The sequence below is a fragment of the Mobula hypostoma genome, chromosome 12 (assembly GCF_963921235.1).
Source record: "Mobula hypostoma chromosome 12, sMobHyp1.1, whole genome shotgun sequence".
Lineage (NCBI taxonomy): Eukaryota > Metazoa > Chordata > Chondrichthyes > Myliobatiformes > Myliobatidae > Mobula > Mobula hypostoma.
This window is the reverse complement of record NC_086108.1, coordinates 63,842,519-63,868,802: the sequence shown is the minus strand read 5'-3', so window position 1 is coordinate 63,868,802 and position 26,284 is coordinate 63,842,519. Positions and strand designations below refer to the sequence as shown.

The 26,284-nt window shown below is 40.7% G+C and overlaps 1 protein-coding gene across 1 annotated transcript in view; it reads left to right on the top strand.

Annotated features, from left to right (window-relative positions):
- The window catches only part of frem1b (Fras1 related extracellular matrix 1b), a 215,270-nt gene that overhangs the window by 92,615 nt on the left and 96,371 nt on the right, over positions 1 to 26,284 (top strand). Inside the window, exons 17-18 of the mRNA XM_063064975.1 lie at positions 10,618 to 10,803; positions 15,291 to 15,487. Coding sequence (XP_062921045.1) covers positions 10,618 to 10,803; positions 15,291 to 15,487 — 383 coding nt within the window. The remainder of the gene's footprint in view (positions 1 to 10,617; positions 10,804 to 15,290; positions 15,488 to 26,284) is intronic.

Here is a 26,284-nt window from a genome sequence, read left to right as displayed (position 1 = left end):
TTCTGAGTCTCTGCCCACTGTAGGAAACATCCTTTCTGCACCCTTTCTATCTAGGTCTTTCAAAATTCTATAGGTTTAAATGAGATCCCTCCTCATTCTTCTAAACTCTAGCGAACAGAGGCCCACAGGCAACATGCCTCATATGTTAACCCTTTCATTCTCAGAATCATCCTCGTGTACTCCTCTGGACTGTCTACAATGCCAGCACATCTTTTTTTTTTGATAAGGGACACAAAACAATACTCCATGTGTGGTCGAAAAGTTGAAGAGCCGAAGAAATTACAGATGGGGAGCAGTGAGAGATGGTTTCACTGAACTCCCGTCGAAGAGAGGATCTAAACTTCTTCGGTGTAGGCATCACCGGAAGAGGCTTCGCAGTAGTGAATTTAAACGTAAACGACAGGAATTCTGCAGATGCTGGAAATTCAAGCAACATACATCAAAGTTGCTGGTGAATGCAGCAGGCCAAGCAGCATCTATAGGAAGAGGCGCAGTCGACGTTTCAGGCCGAGACCCTTCGTCCTGAAACGTCGACTGCGCCTCTTCCTATAGATGCTGCTTGGCCTGCTGCGTTCACCAGCAACTTTGATGTATGCTCCATGTGTGGTCTGACTAATGCTTTATAAAGTCTCAGCATTACATCCTTTCTTTTATATTCTAGTCCTCAAATTGAATTCTACCATCGCATTTCCCTTTCTGGCCATTCAATCTGCAATTTAACCTTCAGGGAATCCTGCATAAGGACTCCTGATTCACTTTGCATCTCCTACACCATTTTCCATCTGCCATTTCTTTACCCATTCTCCCAATCTAAATCCTTCTGTACACTCTCTGCTACCTCAAAACTACCTGCCCCTCCACCTATCTTCATAGCATCTACAAACCTGGCACAAAATCATCAATTCCATTCACCAAGTTATTGACATATAATGTGAAAAGAAACAATCCCAATAAGGACCCCCGTGGAACACCAGTATTCACTAGCAGCTAACCAGAAAAGGCTCCCTTTATTCCCATGCTTTTCCTCCTGCCAGTCAGCCAATCTTCTATCCATGTTAGTATCTTTCCTGTAATACCTTGTCCTTTTATCCTGTTTAGTAGCCTCACGTGCAGCACCTTGTCAAAGGCCTTCTGAAAATCCAAGTTAACTCTATGCACTGACTATCCTTTGTGAATCCTGCCAGTTATTTTCTCAAAGAATTCGCAAAGATTTGTCAGGCAAGATTTCCCCTGAAGGAAACCATTCTGACTTTAACCTATTTTATTATGTGTCTTCAGATACCCTGAAACTTAATCCTTAATAATGGACTCTAATATCTGCCAAACCACTGAAGTCAGGCTAACTGGCTGATAATTTCCTTCCTTTTGCCTCCCTCCCTTCTTAAAGAGTGGAGTTAATGGACCAGTAAGCATCCAAATTAGTGGCCCCCAAACTAAATTGTGTTAGCTCATTTGCTTGGCTTCTTGTTTCTGCTTTGGTTTTTTTTTGGTTGATGCCCTTTAAGAGTTCCAGACACAGTACAGTATGAATCTTTATCAAATTACATTTACCAACCCATATTCCAAAATCAAATTTATATGTTCGGAATTCCTTACATCAGCTTTGCTGTTAACATGTATCCAACTTCTTCTGCCCTGATAACTTATCCTTTTCAGACTAAGAATATTTGAGTAGTATAGTTAATTGTGTAGTTTCTTGCTTCCCATGGGACCTTCATCATTCTGCAGATGAACTGGATTCAATGTAATTGTATCTCATTCAGGAGATCTGATAACTGTAAAATGTATAATCTGATGCTGTAGTAACATGATACCGGGAGCTTTGATTTTATACAATTCTATCCCCAGTGAATGAATACTTTGTAATAACGCTCAGTCCCAAATAGTTGTAAATGGTTCATTCATAATGCTGGACTTGAACAGCAGAAACATTTACAAGGAAAGTATACCCAAAACCAGACAATTTATTTTATTCCTGAGTAAAGTCTGAATCTATAATGTCAGTATTGTAGATTGCAGTAGTATATTATTATATGCCTGAAGATGAGGGTTAAAAATAAAATAATACCTGTGTTTAGGTTGGATAGTCACCATATAGAAAGCAATAACTCTTTTAGACCATAAGATATAGGAGCAGAGATAGGACACTTGGCCCATCGAGTTTGCTCTGTCGTTCCATCATGACTGATTTATTATCCCTCTCAACCCCATTCTCCTGCCTCCTCATGACCTTTGATGCCTTGACTAAACAGGAATCTATCAACCTCCTTTTTAAACATACTCAATGACTTGGACTCCACAGCCACCTGTGGCAATGAATTCCACAGCTTCACTACCCACTGGCTAAAGAAATTCCTCCTCATTTCTGTTTTAAAGGGCTGGCCCTCTTTTCTGAGGCTGTGCCCTCTGGTCCTATTCTACCTCATAATAGGAAAGATTCTATCGACATTCACTCTATTTTGGCCTTTCAATATTTGACAGGATTCAATGAGATAACTCTCTCATTCTTCTAAACTCCAGTGAGTACAGACCCAGGGCCATCAAATGCTGCCAATATGTTAACTCTTTCCTTCTTGTAATCATTCTTGAACTTTCTTTGTGCCTTCTCCAATGCCAGCATATCTTTTCATAGCTAAGGGGTCCAAAACTTCTCACATTACTCCAAGTACGGTCCAATCAAAACCTTATACTGCCTCAGTATTACAAACTTGCTTTTATAGTCTAATCCTCTCGAAATGAATGCTAACATTGATTTTGCCTTCATTACCACTGACTCAGCCTGCAAGTTAACTTTTAAGGAATCTTGCACAAGGACTCCCAAGTCCCCTTGCACCTCTGATTTTGAATTTTCACTCCGTTTAGTAAATAGTCTATGGCTTTATTCCTTCTAACAAAGTGCTTGACCTACACTTCCCTATTCTATATTCCATTTGCCACATTTTTGCTCATACTCTCAATCTGCCTAAATCCTTCTGCTTCCCTGCCTCCCTGCTTCCTCAATACTCGCGATGTAATGATGCAGCTCTATAAAACTCTGGTTAGGCCACACTTGGAGTACTCTGTCCATTTCTGGTCACCTCACTATAGGAAGGATGTGGAAGCATTGGAAAGGGTACAGAGGAGATTTACCAGGATGCTGCCTGGTTTAGAGAGTATGAATTATGATCAGAGATTAAGGAAACTAGGGCTTTACTCTTTGGAGAGAAGGAGGATGAGAGGAGACATGATAGAGGTGTACAAGATAATAAGAGGAATAGATAGAGTGGATAGCCAGCACCTCTTCCCCAGGGCACCACTGCTCAATACAAGAGGACATGGCTTTAAAGTAAGGGGTGGGAAGTTCAAGGGGGATATTAGAGGAAGGTTTTTTACTCAGAGAGTGGTTGGTGCGTGGAATGCACTGCCTGAGTCAGTGGTGGAGGCAGATACATTAGTGAAGTTTAAGAGACTACTAGACAGATATATGGAGGAATTTAAGGTGGGGGCTTATATGGGAGGCAGGGTTTGAGGGTCGGCACAACATCGTGGGCCAAAGGGCCTGTACTTTGCTGTACTATTCTATGTTCTATTAATACTACCCACCCTCCACCTATCTTCATATCATCTGCTAACTTGGCCACAAAGCCATCAATTCTGTCATCCAAATCATTGACATATAACATGAAAAGCAGAACACCACTAGTCACCAGCCAGAAAAGGCTCTAGTCAGTCAACCAGAAAAGGCCTCCTTTATTCCCACTCTACGCTTCCTGTCATCAGCCAATCTTCTATCCATGTTATTAGCTCCTGTGCAGCAGCATCTTGTCAAAGGCCTTCTGAAAATCCATGTAATCAACATTCACTGACTTTCCTTTGTCTACAGAGGCATAGAAAAGTAAAGCACAGAAACAGGCCCTTCGGCCCATCTAGATCATGCCAAACTATTTAAACTGTCAAGTCCCATCAACTCGCACCCAGACCATCTCTTGAAAGAATTCCGATAGATTTGGCAGGAGAGATTTCTCTCTCAGGAAACCATGATGACTTTGTTCTATTTTATTATGTGTGACCCGAAATCTTATCCTTAATAATGGACTGCAATGTCTTCCCAACCACTGAAGTCAGGCTAATTGGCCAATAAATTCCCTTCACCTGCCTCCCTCGCTTCTTAAAGAGTGGAGTGTTGTGCCATTTTCCAATCTACCGTGACCATTCCAGAATCTAGTGATTCTTGAAAGATAAGTCACTGGGAAAAATGAAGAAAGTGTAGGATAGATGTATTGTAAAAGCAAAAAAATACTCAAATGGCAAAATAGTACAACCATAGCTGACAAAGGAAGTCAAAACTAATGTGAAAGCAAAAGATAGTGGGAAGCTTTTAAAATCTAAAGAGAGCAACTAAAAGAATCATTGGGAAGGAAAAGATGAAATATGAAAGTAAGCTAGCAAACAATATCAAAGTGGATGGTAAAAGCTTTTTCAAATATGTAAAAAATAATAGGGATGAGAGTGGATAAAGGACCGCTAGAAAATGAAGCTGGAGAAATAATAACTGGGGACAAGGAGATAGCAGATGAACTAAATATTTTGCATCATTCTTCACTGTGGAAGACACTAGCAGTGTGCCAGATGTTGAAGGGTGTGAGGGAAGAGAAGTGAGTGTAGTTACTATTACAAAAGAGAAAGTGCTCAAAAAGCTGAAAGACCTAAGGGTACATAAGTCTCCTGGACCAGATGAAGTGCACCCTAGGGTTCTGAAAGAGGTAGCAGTAGAGATTTTGGGGGCATAGTAATGATGTTTCAAAAATCATTGGGCTCTGACATGGTGCCAGAGGACTGGAAATTGTAAATGTCTCTCCACTTTTTAAGAAAGGAGGAAGGCAGCAGAAAGGAAATGATAGACCATTCAGCCACACCTCAGTGGTTGGGAAGATGTTGGAGTCAGTTGTTAAGGATGAGGTTATGGAGACACAGGACAAGATAGGAGAAAGTCAGCATGGTTTCCTTCAGGGAAAACCTTGTCTGACGAACCTGTTGGTATTCTTTGAGGAAAGCAGTGGATATTGTATATTTGGACTTTCAGAAGGCCTTTGACAAGGTGCCACAAATGAGGCTGCTAACTAAGTTAAGAGCCCATGGTATTACAGGAAAGTTACTGGTGTAGTTAGAACATTGGCTGAGTGGTAGTTGTGCTGTCAGTGACTAGTGGTTTTCCACAGGGGTTGGTGTTGGGATCATTTCTTTTTATACTGTATATCAATGACTTAGATGATGGAATAGATGGCTTTGTTGCCAAGTTTTCAGATGATGCGAAGATGATATGAAGGAGGGGCAGGTAGTGTTGAGGAAACAGGTAGGCTGCCAAAGGACTTGGACAGATTAGGAGAATGGGCAAGACAGTGGCAAATGAAATGCAATGTTGGAAAATGCATGATCATTCACTTTGGTAGTAGAAATAAATGTGCAGACAATATTCTAAACAGGGGAAAAAATCCAAAAATCTGAGATGCAGAGGGACTAGGGAATCCTTGTGCAGAACAACCTAAAGGTTAACCTACAGGTTGAGTAGGTGGTGAGGAAGGCAAATGCGATGTTAACATTCATTTCCAGAGGTCGAGAATATGAGAGCAGGGATGTGATGCTGAGACTTATAAGGCACTAGTGAGGCCTCACCTTGGGTACTGTGAACAGTTTTGGGCTCCTCATCTTAGAAAAGATGTGCTGGCATTGGAAAGGGTTCAGAGGAGGTTCACAAGGATGATTCCGAGAATGAAATAGTTATCATACAGGGAACGCTCGATGGCTCTGGGTTTGTACTCGCTGGAATTTAGAAGGATGAGAGGGGATCTCATTGAAACCTTTCGAATGTTGAAAGACCTAGACAGAGTCGATGTGGAAAGGATGTTTCCCATGGTGGGAGAGTCTCAGACAAGAGGGCACAGCCTCTGGATAGAAGGGCATCCATTTAAAACAGAGATGTGGAGAAATTTCTTTAGCCAGAGGGTGGTGGATTTGTGGAATTTATTATCACAGGCAGCTGTAGAGGCCAGGTCGTTGGGTGCATTTAAAGTGAAGATTGATAGGTTCTTGATTGGACACAGCATCAAAGGCTACGTGGAGAATGCCGGGCAGATTAGCTGAGGAGGGGAGAAAAGGATCAACTAAGATTGAATGGTGAAGCAGACCTGACAGGGCAAATACCCTAATTCTGCTCCTATGTATTATAGTTTTAATCATTTCTAATGCCTCCACAATCTCTTCAAGTACCTCTTTCAGAACTCTGAGGTGTAGTCAATCTGGTCCACTTGACCTATTTACCTTCAGACCTTTCAGCCTCCCTAGAACCCTCTGCTGAGTAATAGCAAATACATTCACTTCTCCTCCCTGACTCTTCTGAATTTCTGGCATACTGCTAGTATTTTCCACAGTGAAGACTGATGTAACTTATTAAATTTGTCCACCGTTTCTTTGTCTCCTACTACTACTTCTCCAGCTTCATTTCCCAGTGGTCCGTTGTCCACTCTCATCTCTCTTTTTCTCTATCTCAATCTCTATCTCTCAAACTTTGGTATCACCTTACCTTCAACAGTTCCCTCATCCTTGCTTTAGAATTCATCTTCATACATGTGGGTTGTATCTCTCCTGCACCTTCTGAATTGACCCCAGAAACTCCAGCTATTCTGTTCTGTCATCATCCCTGCAGTGACCCTTTCCAATCAACTTCAGCCATCTCCTCTCTCATGCCTCTGTAATTCCCTTTACTCCACTATAATACTGATACATCTGACTTTTTCTTCTCCCTCTCAAACTATAGGGTGAATTCTATAATATTATGATAACTGCCTTACAAGGGTTCATTTACCTTAAGCTCTCTAATCAGATCTGGTTCATTACACAACACCCAATCCAAAATTGCCTTTCCCCTGGAGAGCTCAACCACAAGCTGCTCTAAAAAGCCATCTCATAAGCATTCTGCAAACTTCCTCTCTTGGGATCCAGCATCAAACTGATTTTCCCAAGTTACCTGAATATTGGAATCCCCCATGACTATCATAACATTGCCCTTTTCCCATATCGTTTCCATCTCCCATTGTAATTTGTATCCCACATCCTGGCTACTGTTCAGTGGCCTGAATATATCTCCAGTCAGGGTCATTTTACCTATGTACTTTCTTAACTCTACCCACAAAGATTCTACATCTTCCCATTCTCTGTCACACCTTTGTAATATAAAGTTGGATAGATTTTTGTATAGTAAGGGAATTAGGGGTTATGGGGAAAATGCAGGCAGATGGAGATGAGTCCATGGCCAAATCAGCCATAATCTTATTGAATGGTGGAGCAGGCTTGACAGGCCAGATGGCCTACTCCTGCTCCTATTTCTATGTTCTTATGTTCTTTGTAAGGATTTGGTTTCAATTTCTATCAACAGAGCCACCCCATTCCTCTGCTTACCTGCCTGTCCTTTCGATACAACATACAGAGTCTGCATCAGAATCAATGAGAGCTGCTGTTTCAGGTCGCCCGTGTATAGCGCCCCAGAAGTAAGGATGTTAAGCTCCCAACTACGATCTCCTTTCAGCTATGACTCAGGAATGAAACGTGATTCATTCATATCATTAGAGAGGATATAGGAGCTAGTATGGGCAAGGAGCATTGAAACTGCATTCATGCATAAAGTTGATCAAGGTCACTAATGACAGAGCAATCCATCTGCTAGATTGCGAAGTCACAGGAAATATTAATACATATGAGTAGTTTTTAAGTCCACTATATTCAGAGTTAAGAATCTGGAAGTACTGTAGCCATCAGACACAGATGCTGAGCCCCATATGGGAGCTGTAGGCAATCACCCACATGCAGCTTTTGATTTAGATAAATAGATATAAATCTGAAGTTATTGAAATAGAGATTCAAAATAGTACCCAACACTACAATTCTGTTTGCTATTAATGAAATGTTATTAGGTAGAGTCAAGAATATTTGCTAAGTATGATTCTTTCTCAAAATAAAATGATTAAGTCTGTGCGATAGCAAAGAAATACTAAACAGCAAATAATTGTCCCTACGTTGGAACATCTAAGATTTTAATATTTTTATCCTTCTAAATTTTTCTCCTATCCAAAAATGTAAAGAGAGAATTGTATAATTGTTGTCAAAACCATATACATGATTAATTCTAAAACCGAAATGCTGGAATTCTGTACCTAATGTTCTTCATCTGCCAAATCTCTATTTCTCCTTTTCCTTAAAGACACATCTTAAAATCCATCTAATTTTTGGTAACCTGTCATAATACTTCTTCACAAACATATTGTTTTGTTCATCAAAAATCCTACTAGCTACACTATTGAAAGTTTTTTGTATATCCAAGTTCAACAAGCTGACAGGTTTTCCTTATTGGATAGGTCCCATTCTCAAAGAACTCTAGTGGACTAGTCAAATATCCTTTCCCTTTCATATATACATGTTGAAACTAGAAAGTGCCATTATTTATTTCAAGAACTTACTCCTTTATCATACATTTAGCTGAAACTGGACCAACATATTGGCAACTGATCTTTATACCTTCTTAAACTGAGGGGGGGGGCGGTCACATTTAATCTTCTTCAACCCACAAGAACTATTACAAAATGTATAGAAATTGGGAAGATGATAACCAGAGTGTTCATTATCTTTATAGTTATCTCTTACAAAACTCTGGTTTTGATCATCTGATCCATGGAATTTAATGGCTTTTAGTGCCATTATGCTTTCAAGTTCTGATTTCATACTGATACTTCTTCAGTACCTCATTCTCACTGGATATTTCTCCCTGAAAACACACACAGAGTATTTAATGATCCACAATATTGTTATTACCCACTTAAAGTTCTCCTGGCTTCACAAGGTACCCATAATTGCTCTTAAGAATCTTTTCCTTTGTAAAAATCTATAGAAGGTCGCAGGCCATTTGCTAGATCTGACACATTTACAAGCCCTGTCCTTGCAGTTAAAACTACCTTTAATTGCTGCTCTCAATCATGGATCAGCCGCTTTTCCTGTCCAGTGTTTATACATAGAACATAGAATAGTACAGCACATTACAGGCCCTTTGGCCCACAATGTTGTGCCGACCCTCAAACCCTGCCTCCCATATAACCCCCCACCTTAAATTCCTCCATATATCTGTCTGGTAGTCTCTTAAACTTCACTAGTGTATCTGCCTCTACCACTGACTTAGGCAGTGCATTCCGTGCACCAACCACTCTCTGAGTAAAAAACCTTCCTCTAATATCCCCCTTGAACTTCCCACCCCTTATCTTAAAGCCATGTCCTCTTGTATTGAGCAGTGGTGCCCTGGGAAAGAGGCGCTGGCTATCCACTCTATCTATTCCTCTTAATATCTTGTACACCCCTATCATGTCTCCCCTCATCCTCCTTCTCTCCAAAGAGTAAAGCCCTAGCTCCCTTAATCTCTGATCATAATGCATACTCTCTAAATCAGGCAGCATCCTGGTAAATCTCCTTTGTACCCTTTCCAATGCTTCCACATCCTTCCTATAGTGAGGCGACCAGAAGGGGACTTTATGCCTTAAAGAAATACATATTTTCTGCAAATTATGCATTAAATGCTAGCCATTGTCTTTTCTTCATCATATCATTCAATATAAATCCTGATCAACCACAATGCTTTTCCTCTTATACCTTCATAGTTTCATTTGTTTAGATTTAAGGTGTTATTTTCACATTGAACCACATCACTTTAAATTTCTGTGTAAAAGTTTCATTATTTGATGGTCACACTTCCCCAATGGTTCCTTTATGACTAGATAATCAATTAAGCATTCTTCATCGCATCAATTGAGATCTTAAACTAGTTTTCCCTAGTTTCCATGAGTTACTTTACCTTCACAGTTTTGTACTTGTCATCGTGTAGCATTGTGAGTAATCATAAGATTACTAATTCTGAGGTTCAACTCTTTAATCTTCCTTCCTAGTTTTCCAAAAATGTAACTGCAGGAACCTCAAATTTACTTTACATGTGTAATGGGAATCAATGTGGACCACATCTTCTGGATCTCCCACTTCCCTTTCAGTATGCTCTGTAGCTGTTCAGTCACATCCGTAAACAAAACACCAGGGAGACCATGTACCATCCAGGATTCAGCTTCATCATTGAACCCACAATGCCTTTGCTGTGTCATCCCTCCTTCTTTTTGTCATGATGCCATGTTTCTACCTCTGACTGAATTCCCCTGAGGAACCACTTTCACCAACAGTTAAAAAAATAAAATTTGTGAAAGAATATGTAATAGCACAAAGATAACAGTGGAACAGTATTTTTTACAAGTTTGGATGTAATAGTGGAATCCTCTGCAATTTCAAATTTGTAGTCAATAAAAAAAGGGATTGAAGACTACATGCTCTGGAAGAATAGTAAGGAAAAGATGGATTCTTAGAGGACATCAGAAACAATGCTGCGGGTGAGGGATAAGAATCTACTGTTGATGAGTTTCTTGCTAGTTCAAAATAGAGTGCAAAATCCACCGTATAAATGTGTCAGTCTTTTCCTTGCAGAACTGTGAAATTTCTTTTTATATTGGTATTGCAAATCTTACTTTGGTAGTATACACTGTATAACCTTTTCTTTTACAGGAGACATGTTTATAGTGGATGAAGCATCGCAAACCAGTTTGCATTTGGATTTCCTCTCTGCCACAGATGAGGACACTATCTCAGAAGAACTTGTCTTTGAACTGGAAAGTTTGCCCCAATATGGATATCTGGAGAATATTTTGCCATCACCAGGATATGAGAAGAGCAATGCTGGAATAAACATAGGTATAATATAATATTTTAAATAAATTATTTATCTATTTATTGAGCTGCAGTGTGGAATAGGCCCTTCCAGCCCTTCGAGCCATGTCACCCAGCAACCCCTAATTTAACCCTAGCTGCATCATGGGACAATTTATAATGACCAGTTAACCTACCAACCAGTGTGTCTTTGGACTGTGGGAGGAAACCGGAGCACCTGGAGGAAACCCACGCGGTCACTGGGAGAATGTACAAACTCCTTATAGACAGCGGCAGGAATTGAACCCAAGTCACTGGCTACTGTGCTGCCCCACATCTCAAATACAATGAACAGACATTGTAATATTTCTACCTAATAACTAAAGTAACTGCAAAAATATAGATCTATAGACCATGCGAGAATACAAATGCCCAGTTTATGGAAGCCCATACATATATATTGGAACATAGAATGTAGAAAGTTACAGCACAGAACAGGCCCTTCGACCCACGATGTTGTGCTGACACCTTAACCTACTCTAAGATCGATCTAACCCTTCCATCCTACATAGTCCTCCATTTCTCTACCAATCATGTGTCTATCTAAGAGTTTCTTAAATGTTCCTAATATACCTGCCTCTAACAGCAGCCCTGGTAGGGCGTTCCACATGCCCACCATTCTCTGTGCAAAGAACTTGCCACTGACGTCGTCCCTGTACTTTCCTCCAATCATCTTCAAATTATGCCCCCTTGTATTAACCATTTCTGCCATGGGAGAGCGGCACTGGCTGACCACTCTATCTCAAGTTCAAGTTTAATTGTCGATCAACCATACACAAATACCAATGAATACATCCAAACAAAACAGCGTTCCTCCAGGGCCAAGGTATCGACAATCATACACAGGACAAAGCACATATCACACATGTAAAATAGCAGTAATCATACAGTCACACAACATAAAAAAAATAGCACAAGTGCCCGAGTCCATGGATGTTGTCTGCAAGAACAAGCCCGCAGCTGTCTGCAGACAAATACAATCCAGCTTGTCTTCCACTGAGCAAACACTGGAGGGCAGCACTGCCTCCAGCGTCACCTCTCCTGGGCAGCTGCAACAGGAGACACCACGGCATCAGGCCCACTCCACATTACAACTGAGGCCTACTCCACACTATAACCAAGGCCACACAGCTCCCCCACTGTCGGTTCTAACAATAATCTAGTGAAAGAGACTTGCAGTATTTTACATTACTAATGTCCAACAGGGTCTTACGATCACATGAGAAGTGACTAAGCCAATAATTCACTGTGGACAGCACACAGCCTTCACACACCGACTCCGATGCCTCTCTGCAGCAAGTAGCGACACGGTCCACACCACGTCCAGCTCCTCCAGCTTCTCCACAAATGAGCAACTCATAGGTGGGGTAGACCTGCAGTACTTGATGCCCAGCAGTGTCTTGTGATTGTAAAAGAATAATTAAAAAATGCATTAACACCTTTGGTTGACACCAGCACACCACCAGCTAGTGAAGCCGCTTATCATTTTATGTACCTCGATCAAGACACCATTTATCACCCTTCACTCTAAAGAGAAAAGGTCTAGCTCACTCAGCCTATCTTTATAAGAGATCCCCTCTAGTCCAGTCAGCATCCTGGTAAATCTCTGAGAGAGCTCCTGTAGAACTCCCATAATTCAAGACTCTAATATATGGTATATATATACATTAACTTCTACAAATGGCAGAGTTATATTCTTTCCATATTGATTGATTGTACTTTTTTTTAATCAGCCTCATGTGCTTTTGACGTTAATCTTTACAGTACAGAGGATGCACAGTTGCCATTTGTGTCATTCTGTATTTCAAATTTATTTTATTAACCTGAAGTATAATTAGTTTTAATTATGGTGGAGGACATTATGGTGGCCTACTCATTGAAGTAAAATTCTCTCCACCCTGTTCCCTGAAGAGGTGCATTTTATCCTCTAATTCAAAATCAGAATCCGAACCAGAATCAGGTTTATTATCACTGGCAAGTGATGTGAAATTTGTTAACTTAGCAGCAGCAGTTCAATGCAATACATAATCTAGCAGTGAGAAAACAAATAACAATAATAAATAATTTACAACCTAATAATAAATAAACAAGTAAATCAATTACGTATATTGAATAGATTTTTTAAAAGATGTGCAAGAACAGAAATATTGTATATTTTTTAAAAATTGAGGTAGTGTCCAAAGATTCAATGTCCATTTAGGAATCAGATGGCAGAGGGGAAGAAGCTGTTCCTGAATCGCTGAGTGTGTGCCTTCAGGCTTCTGTACCTCCTACCTGATGGTAACAGTGAGAAAAGGGCATGCCCTGGGTGTTGGAGGCCCTTAATAATGAACGCTGTCTTTCTGAGACACCGCTCCCTGAAGATGTCCTCGGTACTTTGTAGGTTAATGCCCAAGATGGAGCTGACTAGATTTACAACCTTCTGCAGCTTCTTTCGGTCCTGTGCAGTAGCCCCTCCATACCAGATAGTGATGCAGCCTGTCGGAATGCTCTCCACGATACAACCACAGAAGTTTTTGAGTGTATTTGTTGACATGCCAAATCTCTTCAGACTCCTAATAAAGTAATGAGGGGAGATTTGATAGAGGTATATAAAATTATGATGGGTATAGATAGAGTGAATGCAAACAGGCTTTTTCCACTGAGGCTAGGGGAGAAAAAAAAAAGAGAACATGGGTTAAGAGTGAAGGGGGAAAAGTTTAAAGGGAACATTAGGGGGGGCTTCTTCACACAGAGAGTGGTGGGAGTATGGAATGAGCTGCCAGATGAAGTGGTAAATGCGGGTTCACTTTTAACATTTAAGAAAAACTTGGAAAGGTACATGGATGAGAGGTGTATGGAGGGATATGGTCCAGGTGCAGGTCAGTAGGACTAGGCAGAAAAATGTTTCAGCACAGCCAAGAAGGGCCAAAAGGCCTGTTCCTGTGCTGTAATGTTCTATGGTTCTATGGTAATTCTACAAATCATTCATATTTTTCACGACTTTTATAGGATACGGGGATTGCTCTTCATCACAACATTTACAGCCCACACGAAATTACTCTTGAAGCAATGATTAAAAATTAATGAAGTAGGGCAAACCTTGCGGTTAAGTGCTGCAACATATATCAATATAAGGATTTCAACCCAGTGACAACGCAGGAACGGTATCTATTCCCAAGTCTATACAGTGACTTGGAGGGAACCTGTAGGTGCTGGTATACCCATATTGCTGCTGTATTTGCCTTTCCAGATGACAGAAGTCACAGATTTGTGAAATGTTCTCAAGGAAGTCTTGGTGAGTTATTAGAGTTCACTTTGTAGGTGATGCACACTCAGCCTTTGTAAGATGGAGAGAGTATTTAGGTGGGTGAACGACTTGCCAGTTAAGCATTGCAGATGTAAATTAACTCAGACAGTGCAAAGTGATACATTTTAGGAAGTGAATGCAGGGCAAGACTTACAACATGACTGGCAGGGGCCTGCAGATAGTTGTAAAACAGAGAAGCCAAGGAGTAAAAGTACATAATTCCTGAAAAGAAAAGACACAGATAGACATGGTGGTGAAGAAGGCCTTCATCAGATGGAGCACTGAATAAAAGAATTGGGATGTTGTGTCACAGATGTACAAGATGTTGGTAAGACCCTACCTGGAATATTGTGTGTAGTTCTGCTCACCTTTGAGAGAAGTATGATTACCTAGAGAGGGTGAGGCAAAAATTCACAAGGATGTTGCTGGAACTGGAGGGTTTGAGTTAAATGGAGAGACTCAATAAGTTGGGGCTGGTTTCCCTGGAATAAAAGAGCTGAGGTGTGACCTTATGGACTTTTTAAAATCATAAGGGACATAGATGAGACCAATTTTCATAGTCTTTCCCCAGTATAGAGAAGTTTCAATTTAGAAGGCTTAGGTGAGAGGGGAAAGATTTAAAAGGTACCTGAGTAGAGGGTAGTGGGTATATGCAACCACCAGAGGAATTTTAAAAGGAAGGTACAATTACAATGTTAAGAAAAACATTTCAACAGGTACATTAGTAGGAATGTTTGCTTAGATATGGATCAAATACAGGCAAATGAGACTAGCTCAGGAATACACGTGTTTTGTGATAAAACTTCTGACCCAAAAGCTAACGGAGCAGGTGCTCTATACTTAAGAACAACAGATTAAGCCCTAAGAGATCAAATTAGTTTTTCATTAAGTATTGTTCGGACAGAACTGAAGTTCAGTATCTTCATTCTTTTATCAAATTAAATCCATGCTCTCTTATGTATATTTTGTTCTAGTTGTTAAAAATCATCTCCTTTTGCTGATGCAACTGATCTTTTCAGCAAGACGCTCAAAGTGGGCTATTTGTAGAGTACAGAAATTTGGTGACTGTTTCCCATGATCCCACACAAAGGAATGTGACATGAATGTGAATTATTTGGAGACATTCTTATGTTTCTATGCAATTTGAAACTGGAGATTTTTGATTTAATCTGTTCCTTTAAAGCTTCCTTCAGTCTACAGCACCTCAGGGCAGGTTACATCAACTATGTCCAGTGCAGGCATAACCAGATGGAGCCCACAGCTGACCACTTTGTGGTATCTGTTAGTGACACTGTACATAAATCCATGGCAGTTCCGTTTTATGTCATCATTAACCCTACCAACGATGAAACTCCATTTTTGCAGCTGGGAAACATCACTGTGAGTATTGACATAGAAAAGAAGAAAAATACCATTCATGTTTATTCAGAAACTATGCTATTTACTTCAGACTTTATTTTATATTTTAATCCACGTAACATTTAAAAAATTATTTTCCATTTTGCCACATGTTTCATTATTTATAACAGTTCACTGAAAATCTGAAAATCAGCCAGTTGAATCACATTTAGTTGTTTGAAATTGTGGGAAAGAAATACAAATGAGGTTATTCTCTAGAACACTGTCAATGGAGTGTAAACACCCGGTGTTTTCATTTTTTACTAAAAAAAATGCAAAGACGATTGTATAATTTTTTCCCAATGCTTCCAAATTTAGGCAAATCATCATTTTTAATTCCTATCTTGTAGTTTACATGAATAACAGAATCTTGCAATGGGGCAAAACAAAATAATGATGTTAATAGAGCTAAACCAAATGGTAGTGAAATTATGTCAAACTTGGATTTGCTTAAAAAGCTTTTTCTATAAGTTCTGGAGATCAGTCATGATACATGGAATTATCACTAGTATAATAGCTAATATTTAATCTACAATATACATCACTAGTTATTGAAAGCAAGTTATCAGGTCATTAATATACTGCTGCATGGGGGAGCTGGCTATGTTTAAATTAGCTATTTTTTCTACATTAAATCAATGACTTAACATTAAGAGCAATTTGTTGGCTGTAAACTGTATCTTCAGATTGTTAAAAGCACAGTCTAAGAGCAAACTTTCTTTTCTAAGTCTGGAAGATGTTTTTATATAGCTGCTTTGTGGAATGAGGATTCAGTTCAGCTATAATGTTCTGTCTTTCTCACATTCTTCTGTCAGTCAAATTCAAATAGTAAATGTATGAAATTAAAATAGAATGAGAATGATTAATTCTTTGGTACATTTTGAAAAGCTATTAAATATTGCAGTTTTGAAAGATTGATAGATTGAGCATTTCATCTGGATTTCTGATCGACTGGAACTTAAACTGTAATTGATTAAAATTACATAGATTAAATAGTGTATTCAAGTTTCGGTAAGAGTTACAGTTAGCATTTAGAAGTTCTCATAAAAAGTTCTGTGGCTATTATTTATTTTTGCATCTCACGGTTTCAGGATAATTGTAAAAAAGCAGAATTTTCAGTGTTTTACAAGTTATTGCAAATGGGTGGCAGGGTGAAAATATGTCTTTACCAAAGGAGGTATAAGGCACTTCTTCCCTCCGTGAACCTGCTGATCACCCTTGGCCAAGGTGTGGCACCCGATTAGCCCGCTGATCAGGGTGACGTGAAGCCATGGCGAATGATCAAATGAGCAAAAGGTGCATATCACGTCCTGGTAATGTGACCACTGACGACATGAGGCAGACAATCTCTAAAGAGTATTGGTAATGGCTGGGGTCACCCATCTTGTAAAGACACTGCCCAGAAGAAGGCAATGGCAAACCACTTCTGAAGAAAAATTTGCCATGATCCTGAAAAAGCATGATTGCCCATACCATACGACATGATAAATAATAAACGAGCAAACTGCAAATAAGTTTACGTAGACATGTTACACATGATTAAGCACTTTAAATTAAGTTTGAGTTTAAAGTTTAAAGCAAAGTTTCTGCAGCATTGACTGGAAATCCACCCCAATCTGGTAACAATAAGTGCTTTGTTTATCATGGTGAGTTTATTGTGTTCTGCCTCTGAGGTTTATTTCCACTGATTTCTATCAAGTACACAATCAACCAGAGACAAATTCTTGGAAGATATTTATGCTAAGAAATTGAAGTGTTGAAATTCAAATTACAATGCTGCATTTACCTCTAGTTCAAAAAATTTAATTATTTCCATTCTAGAATAAACAAAAAGGCAGCAGAAATGCCACTGGAGATTTTGATTTTGTGTTCTATGAGTTAGTTTGTATTTTGAACACTTTAAGTATCTCAGCGAACTAACATATTTTCTAACTTAACGAATACTAACTTTTGAAAACTGCTAATCCATGTTTTAAAATTTATATCTCATGAAATTTGCATCCATTAAAATTTGCATCTGTCAAAATTCTTGCCATTCAGTTACCTGTAGCTATTGAATGATTGGACTCATACATGCAGGCATCCCACATTAAAACACAACAGGAGGGCTGTGTTTAGTTATACACACCATATCTTGGTTGGGATTCAACAGTGTGCAACTGGGTGTTGGACTTCCTAACCAACAGACATCAGATAGTCAGGATGCACTACTGCTCCTCCCTTCCCATCACCCTCAACACAGATGCCCCACAGGGCTGTGTGCTGAGCTCGCTGCTGTACACTCCACTCACACTCAACTGCACAGCCAAACACCCGATTAATTACATTTTCAAGTTCTCCGATGGCACGACAGTGGTGGGCCCCGTCACCGGAAACTTTGAGACAGCTTACAGAGAGGAGGTGGAAGATCTCAAGGCCTAGTGCCAGGCAAATGAAGTATTCCTCAATGTAAATGTGACAAAGGAGGTTGTCTTTGACTTCAGGAGAATTCACACCACTCAAATGGCTCTTTACATTGGTGGCACAGCAGTGGAAACTACAAGAAGTTTCAAACTTCAGAGAGAGCACATCTCATACAACCTGTCATGGTCCCAGAACACAATCTACACAGTCTAAAAAGCTCACCAACACCTCTTCTTTTTGAGGAGGTCAAAGAGAGCTGGACCTTCCACATCAATGATGATGTGCACGAACTTCTACAGACGTGCTGTAGTGAGCACCCTAACAACTGCATCACTGCCCTGTCTCATTCCCAAATAGTAGATCCATATTGCACTCTTTCTTGATGGCACTTCAATGTACTGAGTAAGGAAACCTTCCTGAACACATTTGATGAACTCTTTCCTATCCAGTTCTTTTATAGTATAGGAGCCCCAGTCAATATGTGGGAAGTGAAAATCACCTACTGTACTATCATAACCTTATGTTTCTTGCAAACAGTTTTGATCTCTCTACAAATTTGGTTCTCTAAATCCCATGGACTGTTGGGTCTTCTATAATATAATCCCACCAATGTGGTCATACTCTTTTTTTTCCTCAGTTCTACCCAAAAATCTTCACTAGACAAGCTCTCCAGTCTGTCTGGACTGAACACTGCCATGACTTGTAATGCCATCCATCACTCTTTAATCTCGCCCAATCTATCATGTCTAAAATCATGGAACCCCAAAACGCTGAGCTGCCAGTCCTGCCCCTCCTGCGACCAAGTCTCACTTGTGGCTAAATTTGTGGACAATATGAAGCTTAGGTAGTGTTGGAGAAGCAGAGAGGCCACGAAATGACTTAGACAGATTAGGAGAATGAAAAAAAGAAATGGCAGATAGACTGCAGTGTTGGGAAGTGTATGGGCATGTATTTTGGTAGGAGAAATAGAAGTGTAGACTATTTTCTAAACAGAGAGAAAACTCAAAAATCTGCGGTACAAAAGAACATGGGAGTCCTCATGGAGCATTCCCTGAAGGTTAATTTACAGGTTGAGTCAATGGTAATAGAGTAATAGAAAAGTACAGCACAGAAACAGACCTTTCTTCCATCTAGTCTGCGCCTACTCGCATCGACCTGTACCAGCACCATAGCCCTCCATACCCCTTACATCCATGTACTGTGCCTGTGCAAACTTCTCTTAAAAGTTGAAATCGAGCTCGTATGCACCACTTGTGCTGGCAGCTCATTCCACACTCTCACAACCCTCTGACTGAAGAAGTTTCCTCTCATGTTCCCCTTAAACTTTTTACCTTTCACCCTTAACCCAAGACCTCTAGTTCTAGTCCCACCCAACCTCAGTGGGAAAAGCCTGCTTGCAATTACCCTATTAGAAATGTGTGCAATAAAGGAACAGCAGTTATAATGGGTGACTTCAATCTACATGTAGATTGTGTGAACCAAATTGGTAAAGATGCTGAGGAAGAGGATTGAGTGAGGAAGGAGAGTGACATAGTTAATTCAGAAACAAAGGTTCTGAACTTAAAGAGGGGTAACTTTGAAGGTATGAGACGTGAATTAACTAAGATAGACTGGCAAATGACACTTAAAGGATTGACGGTGGATATGCAATGGCAAGCATTTAAAGGTTGCATGGATGAACTACAACAATTGTTCATCCCAGTTTGGCAAAAGAATAAATCAAGGAAGGTAGTGCACCCGTGGCTGACAAGAGAAATTAGGGATAGTATCAATTCCAAAGAAGAAGCATACAAATTAGCCAGAGAAAGTGGCTCACCTGAGGACTGGGAGAAATTCAGAGTTCAGCAGAGGAGGACAAAGGGCTTAATTAGGAAGGGGAAAAAAGATTATGAGAGAAAACTGGCAGGGAACATAAAAACGGACTGTAAAAGCTTTTATAGATATGTAAAAAGGAAAAGACTGGTAAAGACAAATGTAGGTCCCCTGCAGACAGAAACAGGTGAATTGATTATGGGGAGCAAGGACATGGCAGACCAATTGAATAATTACTTTGGTTCTGTCTTCACTAAGGAGGACATAAATAATCTTCCAGAAATAGTAGGGGACAGAGGGTCCAGTGAGATGGAGGAACTGAGTGAAATACATGTTAGTAGGGAAGTGGTGTTAGGTAAATTGAAGGGATTGAAGGCAGATAAATCCCTAGGGCCAGATGGTCTGCATCCTAGAGTGCTTAAGGAAGTAGCCCAAGAAATAGTGGATGCATTAGTGATAATTTTTCAAAACTCGTTAGATTCTGGACTAGTTCCTGAGGATTGGAGGGTGGCTAATGTAACCCCAATTTTTAAAAAAGGAGGGAGAGAGAAACCGGGGAACTATAGACCGGTTAGCCTAACGTCGGTGGTGGGGAAACTGCTGGAGTCAGTTATCAAGGATGTGATAACAGCACATTTGGAAAGCGGTGAAATGATCGGAAAAAGTCAGCATGGATTTGTGAAAGGAAAATCATGTCTGACGAATCTCATAGAACTTTTTGAAGATGTAACTAGTAGAGTGGATAGGGGAGAACCAGTGGATGTGGTATATTTGGATTTTCAAAAGGCTTTTGACAAGGTCCCACACAGGAGATTAGTGTGCAAACTTAAAGCACACGGTATTGGGGGTAAGGTATTGGTGTGGGTGGAGAATTGGTTAGCAGACAGGAAGCAAAGAGTGGGAATAAACGGGACACTTTCAGAATGGCAGGCGGTGACTAGTGGGGTACCGCAAGGCTCAGTGCTGGGACCCCAGTTGTTTACAATATATATTAATGACTTGGATGAGGGAATTAAATGCAGCATCTCCAAGTTTGCGGATGACACGAAGCTGGGTGGCAGTGTTAGCTGTGAGGAGGATGCTAAGAGGATGCAGGGTGACTTGGATAGGTTGGGTGAGTGGGCAAATTCATGGCAGATGCAATTTAATGTGGATAAATGTGAAGTTATCCACTTTGGTGGCAAAAATAGGAAAACAGATTATTATCTGAAAGGTGGCCGATTAGGAAAAGGGGAGGTACAACGAGACCTGGGTGTCATTATACACCAGTCATTGAAAGTGGGCATGCAGGTACAGCAGGCGGTGAAAAAGGCGAATGGTATGCTGGCATTTATAGCGAGAGGATTCGAGTACAGGAGCAGGGAGGTACTACTGCAGTTGTACAAGGCCTTGGTGAGACCACACCTGGAATATTGTGTGCAGTTTTGGTCCCCTAATCTGAGGAAAGACATCCTTGCCATAGAGGGAGTACAAAGAAGGTTCACCAGATTGATTCCTGGGATGGCAGGACTTTCATATGAAGAAAGACTGGATGAACTGGGCTTGTACTCGTTGGAATTTAGAAGATTGAGGGGGGATCTGATTGAAACGTATAAAATCCCAAAGGGATTGGACAGGGTAGATGCAGGAAGATTGTTCCCGATGTTGGGGAAGGCCAGAACGAGGGGCCACAGTTTGAGGATAGAGGGGAAGCCTTTTAGGACCAAGATGAGGAAAAACTTCTTCACACAGAGAGTGGTGAATCTGTGGAATTCTCTGCCACAGGAAACAGTTGAGGCCAGTTCATTGGCTATATTTAAGAGGGAGTTAGATATGGCCCTTGTGGCTACAGGGGTCAGGGGGTATGGAGGGAAGGCTGGGGCGGGGTTCTGAGTTGGATGATCAGCCATGATCATAATAAATGGCGGTGCAGGCTCGAAGGGCCGAATGGCCTACTCCTGCACCTATTTTCTATGTTTCTATGTTTCTATCTATACCCCTCATAACTTTGTATACCTCTATCAAATCTCCTCTCAATCTTCTATGTTCCAAGGAATACAGTTATAATCTATTCAATCTTTCGATTAAATCAGTTCATCTAGATCCAGCAAATATTGCTGTAAAATTTTCTCTGTACTCTTTCAACCTTATTTACATCTTTCTTCTAGGGCCGTGACCAAAACCCTCACAATGCTCCACATAGTGGCAAGGAAGGCATGGAGAAAGCAGTGGCTGATTGGCAGGAGGCAAAGAGTAGGAATACAGGGAGCCTTTTCTGGCTGGCTGCCAGTGAGTAGTGATGTTCCACAGGGGTTTGTGTTGAGGTCAATTCTTTTTACATTATATGTCAATAATTTGGACAATGGAATTGATCGTTTTGTTGCAAAGTTTGCAGATAATATGAAGATAGATGCAGGGGCAGGTAGTTTTGAGGAAGTAGGGAAGTTCCAGAAGGACTTAGACAAATTAAGAGAATGGGCAAAGAAATGGCAGATGGAGTACAATGTCAGGAAGTGAACTTTGGTAGAAGAAATGAAAGGGTTGTCAGTCAGTCAGTCAGTCAGTGGGTGTTGTCCCGAATCCGGGGTTGGCAGCTATGCACCTCCATTTTCAACGATCTTGCGCTCTTTTTCTGGCCTCAGCATAACTCAACCCAGTCCATTGCCTCACATTATCGTACCAACTAGAATGGTTGGGGGGTGGGAATCAAATTAAAGAGACTAGGAGTGAGGAGGTTAGTTCACAATAGGGGGATGGGAACAAGTGCAGAGGGACAGAGGGGTGTAAAATGAGGGTAGAAGCAAAAAGTAGTAAGGTGAAAAGTAAAAGTGGCAGGCCGGCAAATCCAGGGCAAAAATCAAAAAGGGCCACTTTTCAACATAATTGTATAAGGGCCAAGAGTGTTGTAAAAGCAAACCTGAAGGCTTTGTGTGTCAATGCAAGGAGCATTCGTAATAAGGTGGATGAATTAAAAGTGCAGATTGTTATTAATGAATATGACATAGTTGGGATCACAGTGACATGGCTCCAGGGTGACCAAGGATGGGAGCTCAACATTCAGGGATATTCAATATTCAGGAGGGATAGACATGAGAGAAAAGGATGTGGGGTAGCATTGCTGGTTAGAGAGGAGATTAACGCAATAGAAAGGAAGGACATTGGCCGGGAGGATATGGAGTCGATATGGGTAGAGCTACATAACACTAAGGGGCAGAAGACACTGAGGGGAGTTGTGTACAGGCCACCTGACAGTAATAGTGAGGTTGGGGATGGCATTAAACAGGAAATTAGAAATGCGTGCAATAAAGGAACAGCAGTTATAATGGGTGACTTCAATCTACATATAGATTGGGTGAACCAAATTGGAAAGGGTGCTGAGGAAGAGGATTTCTTGGAATGTATGTGGGATGGTTTTTTGAACCAACATGTCAAGGAACCAACTGGAGAGCAGGCCATTCTAGATTGAGTATTGAGCAATGAGGAAGGGTTAATTAGCAATCTTATCGTGAGAGGCCCCTTGGGTAAGTGTTACCATAATATGGTGGAATTCTTCATTAAGATGGAGAGTGACATAGTTAATTCAAAAACAAAGGTTCTGAACTTAAAGAAGGGTAACTTTGAAGGTATGAGACGTGAATTAACTAAGATAGACTGGCAAATGATACTTAAAGGGTTGACAGTGGATATGCAATGGCAAGCATTTAAATATCGCGTGGATGAACTACAACAATTGTTCATCCCAGTTTGGCAAAAGAATAAACCCATGGCTGACAAAGAAAATTAGGGATAGTATCAATTCCAAAGAAGAAACATACAAATTAGCCAGAGAAAGTGGCTCACCTGAGGACTGGGAGAAATTCAGAGTCCAGCAGAGGAGGACAAAGAGTTTAATTAGGAAAGGGAAAAGAGATTATGAGAGAAAACTGGCAGGGAACATAAAAACTGACTGTAAAAGCTTTTATAGATATGTGAAAAGAAAGAGATTCGTTAAGACAAATGTAGGTCCCTTACAGACAGAAACAGGTGAATTGATTATGGGGAACAAGGACATGGCAGACCAATTGAATAACTACTTTGGTTCTGTCTTCACTAAGGAGGATATAAATAATCTTCTGGAAATAGTAGGGGACAGAGGGTCTAGTGAGATGGAGGAACTGAGGGAAATACATGTTAGTAGGGAAGTGGTGTTAGGTAGATTGAAGGGATTAAAGGCAGGTAAATCCCCAGGGCCAGATGGTCTGCATCCCAGAGTGCTTAAGGAAGTAGCCCAAGAAATAGTGGAAGCATTAGTGATAATTTTTCAAAACTCTTTAGATTCTGGACTAGTTCCTGAGGATTGGAGGGTGGCTAATGTAACCCCGCCTTTTAAAAAAGGAGGGAGAGAGAAACTGGGAAATTATAGACCAGTTAGCCTGACATCGGGGGTGGGGAAAATGCTAGAGTCAGTTATCAAAGATGTGATAACAGCACGTTTGGAAAGCGGTGAAATCATCGGACAAAGTCAGCATGGATTTGTGAAAGGAAAATCATGTCTGACGAATCTCATAGAATTTTTTGAGGATATAACTAGTAGAGTGGATAGGGAAGAACCAGTGGATGAGGTATATTTGGATTTTCAAAAGGCTTTTGACAAGGTCCCACACAGGAGATTAGTGTGCAAACTTAAAGCACACAGTATTGGGGGTAAGGTATTGATGTGGATAGAGAATTGGTTGGCAGACAGGAAGCAAAGAGTGGGAAAAGACGGGACCTTTTCAGAATTGCAGGCAGTGACTAGTGGGGCACCGCAAGGCTCAGTGCTGGGACCCCAGTTGTTTACAATATACAAACCTCATTTCCAGAAAAATTGGGACATTTTCCACAATGCAATAAAAACAAAAATCTGTGATATGTTAATTCATGTGAACCTTTACTTAACTGACAAAAGTACAAAGAAAAGATTTTCAATAGTTTTACTGACCAACTTAATTGTATTTTGTAAACATACACAAATTTAGAATTTGATGGCTGCAACACACTCAATAGAAATTGGGACAGAGGCATGTTTACCATTGTGTTACATCACCTTTCCTTTTAATAACACTTTTTAATTGTTTTGGAACTGAGCATACTAATTGTAGTAGATTTGCAATTGGAAATTTTGTCCATTCTTGCTTGTTATAAGACTTCAGCTGCTCAACAGTCCGTGGTCTCCATTGTCTGATTCTCCTCTTCATGATGCGCCATACATTTTCAATAGGAGATAGACCTGGACTGGCAGCAGGCCAGTCAAGCACACGCACTCTGTGTCTACAAAGCCACGCTGTTGTAGCCCGTGCAGAATGTGGTCTGGCATTGTCCTGCTGAAATAAGCATGGACGTCCCAGGAAGAAACATCCCCTTGATGGCAACATATGTCTCTCTAAAATCCTAATATACGCCTTAGAATCAATGGTACCTTCCCATACATGCAACTCACCCATGCCGGGGGCACTGATGCACCCCTATACCATCACAGATGCTGGCTTTTACACCTTTCGCTGATAACAATCTGGATGGTCGTTTTCATCTTTGGCACGGAGAACTCGACGCACGTTTTTTCCGAAAACTAGCTGAAATATGGACTCATCTGACCACAGCACACGGTTCCACAGTCCTTCGGTCCATCTGAGATGAGCTCGGGCCCAGAGAACTCGCCGGCGTTTCTGCATAGAGTTGATGTATGGCTTCCTCCTTGCGTAATACAGTTTCAAGTTGCATTTCTGGATGCAGCGACGGACTGTGTTGAGTGACAATGGTTTTCCAAAGTACTCCCGAGCCCAGGTGGCTATAATTGTCACAGTAGCATGACGGTTTCTTAGGCAGTGCCACCTGAGGGTTCGAAGATCAAGCACGTTCAACAGTGGTTTCCAACCTTGCCCTTTTCGCACAGAGATATCTCTGAATTCTCTGAATATTTTCACAATATTATGTACTGTAGATGTTGAAAGACCTAAATTCTCTGCAATCTTGCGTTGAGAAATGTTCCTTTTGAACTGACTAACAATTCTCTTACGAGTTTTGGCACAAAGGGGTGAGCCGCGACCCATCCTTGCTTGCAAAGACTGAGCCTTTGATGGACGCTACTTTTATACCCAGTCGTGATACCTCACCTGCTACCAATTCGCCTGCTGAATGTGGAGTCTTCCAAACGGGTGTGACTTGAATATTCTGTGCACTTTTCAATCTTATTTTAACTCTGTCCCAACTTTTGTTGAGTGTGTTGCAGCCATCAAATTCTAAATTTGTGTATATTTGCAAAATACAATTAAGTTGGTCAGTAAAACTATTGAAAATCTTTTCTTTGTACTTTTGTCAGTTAAATAAAGGTTCACGTGAATTAACAGCACAGATTTTTGTTTTTATTGCATTTTGGAAACTATCCCAACTTTTCTGGAAATGGGGTTTGTATATTAATGACTTAGGCGAGGGAATCAAATGCAGCATCTCCAAGTTTGTGGATGACACGAAGCTGGGCGGCAGTGTTAGCTGTGAGGAGATGCTAAGAGGATGCAGGGTGACTTGGATAGGTTAGGTAAATGGGCAAATTCATGGCAGATGCAATTT